At 39.5% G+C, this 6,527-nt stretch overlaps 1 protein-coding gene and 1 pseudogene across 2 annotated transcripts in view; one reads left to right on the top strand and one right to left on the bottom strand.

Annotated features, from left to right (window-relative positions):
- LOC311135343 (vacuolar protein sorting-associated protein 4A-like) overlaps positions 1 to 6,527 on the top strand; it is a 569,660-nt pseudogene that overhangs the window by 315,270 nt on the left and 247,863 nt on the right. The gene's annotated exons all lie outside the window — the stretch shown is intronic.
- On the bottom strand, positions 75 to 1,066 carry LOC311134601 (C-C motif chemokine 4 homolog). Its single transcript, XM_084168337.1, has 3 exons — positions 968 to 1,066; positions 620 to 740; positions 75 to 290 (listed from the first exon to the last, which is right to left on the bottom strand). Exons 1-3 carry the CDS (start codon positions 1,029 to 1,031, stop codon positions 158 to 160), a joined length of 318 nt encoding a protein of 105 aa, XP_084024463.1. The 5' UTR covers positions 1,032 to 1,066; the 3' UTR covers positions 75 to 157.

Genomic DNA, 6,527 nt, shown 5'->3' with positions numbered 1-6,527 from the left:
GCATCTTAACACACGCCTATCAATTCCATATATTGCTAAATAGTAATTGCTGCATTCAAAGTGATAAACATTTCAGTCTCTTACTGTTAAAAAGTGTTATAGGAAATAGAGTAGTCTTCATGGAGCTTGTGACGCTTGAGTCATGATGACGAGGATGTCAAGGATAACTGCTACCCTCAATGCCTCTACCTGTGGCCACAGCTGCTGGCTGCTTAAGCCGGTTGAAGGCTTTCTGTACCCACGGCTCACTCGACTGGAAGCAAATCTCTTTCCCCTTGACAGTTTTGACCCTGTAGTAGAGAAATAATGGTACAAAGAAAAGGAGAAAAATCAGATTGGTACTAATCCTCAAAAAGAAAGGAGGACCAAGGCACTCTTCATATAATTAATTAAAATGCCTTTATTTGTATGGCATGTTCAATGTAAACAAAGTTTTAAAATTCTGAGGCGTTTCGGCTGCATGGCCTTCGTCAGGGAGTACTATTCCATTTATGACTGTTGCAAGTCAGTGAAAGTCACCAGTTCTTTAGTCTTCCATAATTGAGACAATGCTAGGGCCTCAAACTAAGCATTTGTGCTGTTGGACTGTGGCATCAGTGGAAGAAGAACAAACACTTACACAAATGCTGTTAAGGGGCAGCCACTGTGAGTCTTCTTGATGGAGTCAATCTTATTGAAGGGCACTCTCACTTTGAAGAAGCTGAAACAGCAGCTTTCAGGTGATGTCTGCAGTCCAAGAGCTGTGGGGGGATAAGATGGGTCAATTAGAACATCCTTATGACTATTTCCTAGCATAAGCCATAAGGCAACCAAGCCAAGATAAGCATGACAATATCTTACAGGTATATAATCAAGATCATGAAAGGATAACCTATCCAAGTGCCCCTATGAAGAGGGCATATAAGCACCCACTGGGGTTACATCCTTCTGTTAATGCACAGTCCTTATGAAAACGTAATGAACTTACGGATAGCATAGGAGTGGAACACTGTCAGCAGCAATAACCCAAGAGCCAAGCAGGTAGTCTTCATGATGGTTTGAGATGTGTCGAAGGTCTGGCTTTTGCCCTGTTGTTGTCTCGGTTCGTCTGTAGTCTGAGTCCATAAGGGTTACATCTCCCCATATAAATACTGTCCAGATGCATGGTGGAACTTCCAGAATATTTCGTTGAAGAGTGGGTGCCATTACAAACTACCATTACAATCTCAAAATGTCCCTACACCCCCATAGCATGCCAAGTTAACCACTACTGATCAATGTCTATAGTCTTTATATTCACTTCCTTTTAGAGAGGTAGGGGACTCTATAAATATGATGGTGTGAAGATAAGATTCAATGCAGTGCCACCACAGTGCTTACCGCTTCTCTTCAGCAACCCTCTGTCAGTGGAAAGCGGATGACGAATCATCACAAGAAGTGGATCAAGCGGTAATGGGTCATACTGTATGACAGAAAAGTTCTGCTAAAAATATATTTCCCTCCTACTGTATTTGATCAGCTATTTGAAACCATGCCATCATCAAACAACATCCATTCAGCAGTCCTGGAAGAAGCTGAATCTTCAGATGTGTGACTTTGTATGTTGTTCTCTTGTATTATTTAGTTATTTAGTTTAGTAATAGATCAAATATGGCTATACAATCACAATTACCGCAAGCCTTAAAGCGGCAATCAGCAGTTAAAACAATAACATGGATGGGGTTGGAGAAATGTAACCACTCTCAAATTCATAGACAGAGCTATGTATTTATGCAAGGACTTGACCGTCCATGATATCAAAATTATAGTTTTAACCATGTTTTGAGGCTATATAGGGTTTGTTTACATTCACTTCGTTTACAAACATTGGAGTAAAACACGCTTATATTTTGGTTTCTGATGGGGTAAGACAGTTGAACTAAGCTACATATCATTATAAGTCCAAAAATGGATGTAGTAACTGCAGATTGTCACTTTAACTGAATTAATTGAAACAAAGTATTCACACCCCTTGACTTTTTCCACATTTTGTTGTGTTACAGCCTGAATTTAAAATGAATCAAATGTAGTTTTTTTTTGTCACTGGCCTACACACAATACCCCATAATGTCAAAGTGGAATTGTGTTTATTTTTTATTTTTACTAATTAATAAAAAATGAAAAGCTGAAATGTCTTGAGTCAATAAATAAGTCAACCCATACAATTATCTGTAAGGTCCCTCAGTTGAGCAGTGCATTTCAAACACAGATTCAACCACAAAGACCAAGGAGGTTTTCCAATGCCTCGCAAAGAAGGGTACCTATAGGTAGATTTTTTAAAAAAACATTTAAAAAAATAAAAATAAAACATTGAATATCCCTTTGAGCATGGTGAAGTTATTAATTACATTTTGGGTGGTGTATCAATACACCCAGTCACTTCAAAGATACAGGTGTCCTTCCTAACTCAGTTGCCAGAGAGGAAGGAAACTGCTCAGGGATTTCACAACGAGGCCAATGGTGATTTTAAAACAGTTACGGCTGTGATAGGAGATCACAGCCGAAACTGTAGGTAATGTTTCAGGAGCGCTCCCTCACCTTTTTCAATTTGAGAATACATGGAACTGGTAAAACTATTTCTGGAAAATGTATTCTGATACATTCTAAATAAATTATATTTAATTACCATGAAAAACCATAGAATGATAAACCAAATAAATATGTAGGTTATAGCAGCCTAGAGGTAGGTAAATGGTGGTTTCTTCCCTGTCTTCTCTCTGGCAGTGGCGAGAATGATGAAGATCTGTAGGCTACGTGTGCACTGCAGAGGCCCGTTGGAGGCTTGACAACTTTGGCCAATCAGAACATTTAAAAAATATATATGAATTTCACCGTGTCTGCCTTAATGTTCATAAAACTCCAGCGACCCCCTCTTACACAGAGGAACCCAGAGTGAGATGTGACCACTTGGTTACAGCGACACCGTTCTACCGAGGACATCCAAACCAGAATGGCCACCGCAAAGCCCAAGGAAGCTGACCCTCCCTGGAAGTTGCTGTAGCCCTGTTTGGGATATTTAGCTTAAATTGGCTATTGGTTGAGACGCAGGGCCCGTTCTAGCTTGGTATGTCAAGGTGGGAAATTGGAAATATGAATTGGGCCAAGTTGGAGGTAATAATGCATTTAGGTTATAGTTTATTGAGATGCATGAATACACCACACCAAAAGCTTGATTTTATGGCTGTGTTAAAACAAATTATTTCCTGCAATTCTATGTAGTAATGACTTATGTTCACTACTTGGTCAATTGATTTGATGATTTAATCTATGTAAATACATTTTATGAATTGATAGTTCACCTCTCTGTTTTCTTTTATTCTGTAATAGGGTATATTGTAACCATGTGTTAAAGCTAATCAAATCATAGTTTATGTATGATACAGTGTAGTGCGGTAGTGGTGCGTGGGTAAAATCACTGGGGAAGCCCAGTGGTTTTTGCCCTAGCACTACACAGCTGATTCAAATAATCAAAGCTTGATGATGAGTTGGTTATTTGAATCAGCTGTGTAGTGCTAGGGGAAAAAACTAAACGTGCACCCAGGGGGGCCCAGGACCAAATTTGGGAAACCCTGGATAGCATAGTAGGTCTATAACTTTACTGTTCAACCAAAAACACCTCCTAATTTCTAATAAGATTATAATAGTTTGTTAACACCATCTGCTCTAATTCGCTCACGAAACAGTAATTCAAAAATATGTAAATGCTTAGGCTATTTACATGAAACTGATTGATATTAATCAAATGATTTGTATGCAGATGCAGTTTCACCAGTAAAACGTGAATAATTATCATTCACGATTGACAGTGATGATGGCCTATTTTGAAATTAGGTATGTTTTAGGGTATTAAAAAGATAACATATTTTTTAAACAATATGTGTGGACATAGGCAGACGTTGCAATTGGAGAATGCTTTTTATGCATATTCTATAACAGGGCTCTCCAACCCTGTTCCTGGAGAGCTACCATCCTATAGGTTTTCATTCCAACCCTAATCTAGCTCACCATTCTAATAATTAGCTAGTTTATAAGATTAATCAGGTTAGTTACAACTGCGGTTGGAGTGAAACTCTACAGGAAGGTAGCTCTCCAGGAACAGGTTCGGAGAGCCCTGCAATGATAGGCTATTCAATAGGCGGTACAAGCGTTGATTGAGGAAATTATGACGTAAGGAAAAAAAAAAGTGCGCTCCCTCACCTAAAAAAAATAGCACTACACCCCTGCTGAGGATGGATCAACAACGTTGTAGTTACTCCACAATACTAACCTAATTGACAGAGTGAAAAGTAGGAAGCCTGTACAGAATAAAAATATTCCAAAACATGCATTCTGTTTGCAACAAGGCACTGAAGTAATACTGCAAAAAATGTGGCAAAGCAATATACTTTTGTTCTGAATACAAAGTGTTATGTTAGAATAGCGGTGGCTGCATCATGTTATGGGTATGCTTGTAATCTTTAAGAACTGGGGAGTTTTCCAAGATTAAATAGAAACTGAATAGAGCTAAGCACAGGCAAAATCCTATAGGAAAACCTGGTTCAGTCTGCTTTCCAACAGACACTGGGAGATGAATTCACCTTTCAACAGGACAATAACCTAAAACATAAGGCCAAATCTACACTGGAGTTGCTTACCAAGAAGACAGTGAATGTTCCTGAGTGACCGGGTTACAGTTTTTACTTAAATCTACTTGAAAATCTATGGCAAGACCTGAAAATGGTTGTCTAGCAATGATCAACAACCAATTTGAAAAGAATAATGGGCAAATGTTGCACAATCCAGGTGTGGAAAGCTCTTAGAGACGTACCCAGAAAGACTCGCAGCTGTAATTGCTGCCAAAGGTGCTTCTACAAAGTATTGACTCAGGAGTGTGAATACTTATGTCAATTAGATATTTCATTTTCATTTTCAATAACTTTGCAAAAATGTTATCAATTCTGAATTCAGGCTGTAACACAACAAAACGTGGAATAAATCAAGGGGTATGAATACTTTCTGAAGGCACTGTATATGCATAGTCAAAGTAGGTCTACTGTATGACAATGATTTTAATTTTGTCAAATGATACCCATGACGTTAGGAAACCACCAAGCATGTTCTCTATTATTTGTCTTTTTTGGGGGGGGCGGGGGGTGTGAAAAGGTCAGCGTAGGACATTGTTTTCCTCTTTTGCAAAAGTCTGTGGTGTGGAGCTATCTGTGTCAAGTGGAGATGGTACAGACAGCAGATCTTATCAGATATTTTCACATGCATACAGTAGGATTTTCTACAAAGTTCTTATCAGGCTGACTCACACACTCAAACACATTTTCAACCCTCACCAATTTCCACAGACAGTTCATCATTGATATTCTGCAATAATGTGAAGGAGATAATTCTAGACCTCACATATATGTTCAATAAATGTTAAATAAATGTAGAGAATGTGTTTTGTTTTGGACTTGTATTAGGTTTTGGTTGTAAATTGCAATTAGACTAAATTTACAACCCAGTGTAGACTGCAAAATGTTGATGACACTGACTCACATTATCAACTAATTAAGTTAGTTAGATAGATTAGATATGAATTTATGGAAGTTCATCATCTAGTTAATCATCTAAGATACTTACAGTAATTTTCCACCTCTCCTTGTCCCAGTCTGTAATCCCCAGATTATTACCATCATTCCTGTTGACAAGAACTCTAAGGCTTCATACCACAATGACTACCACCCTGTAAAGTAAAGTAATTTGAAAGGCTGGTTATGGCACACATCAACTCCATCACTCCAGACACCATAGACCCACTCCAATTTGCATACCGCCCCAACAGATCCATAGACAATGCAATCTCAATTTCCCTCCACACTGCCCTCACCCACCTAGAGAAAAGGAATACCTATGTGAGAATGCTGTTCTTTGACTACAGCTCAGCGTACAACACCATTGTCCCCTCCAAGCTCTTCACCAAGCTTAGGACCCTAGGACTGAACACCTTCAACTGCAACTGGATCCTGGACTTCCTGACGGGCCCACCCCAGGTGGTGAGGGTAGGCAACATCACCTCTGCCACGCTGACACTCAGCACAGGGGGCCCACAGGGGTGTGTGTTTAGTCCCCTCCTGTACTCCCTGTTCACCCACCACTCTGTGGCCACACACGACTCCAACACCATCATCAAGTTTGGGATACAGGAAATGGGGGGGGCGAGTACACCCCCATCCACATCAACGGGGCTGCAGTGGAGCGGGTTGAGAGCTTTAGCCCAGAACATCTCTACTCCCAAGCTAAAAGACTACTAAATAGCTAACATAATGGCTACACAGACTATTTGAGTTGACCCTTGTATTTTATTTTTTCACTGTCTCTAGGAACACTCACAGGACTCTACACACATACGGACACGGACACTCCAACACACACATAACATGCATACACATTTATATTGACTCTACACACATACACGCACGCACACACACTCACATACAATAATTATTTATTCTGCTGCAACTCTGTTTATCATATATCCT

The sequence above is a fragment of the Coregonus lavaretus genome, assembly GCF_964263955.1.
Source record: "Coregonus lavaretus genome assembly, chromosome: 9".
In the NCBI taxonomy this organism is placed as follows: Eukaryota; Metazoa; Chordata; class Actinopteri; order Salmoniformes; family Salmonidae; genus Coregonus; species Coregonus lavaretus.
The sequence above is the reverse complement of the archived record's forward strand: the minus strand, read 5'-3'. Positions and strand labels throughout refer to the sequence as shown.

Excerpts from the sequence above, each read along its gene's own strand:
- LOC311134601 (XM_084168337.1), bottom strand. The coding sequence starts at position 1,031 with ATGAAGACTACCTGCTTGGCTCTTGGGTTATTGCTGCTGACAGTGTTC. Across the intron at positions 741-967 it reads GTTCCACTCCTATGCTATCC|CTCTTGGACTGCAGACATCA; the intron begins GTAAGTTCATTA and ends ATCCCCCCACAG. Across the intron at positions 291-619 it reads TGCCCCTTAACAGCATTTGT|GGTCAAAACTGTCAAGGGGA; the intron begins GTAAGTGTTTGT and ends TCTCTACTACAG.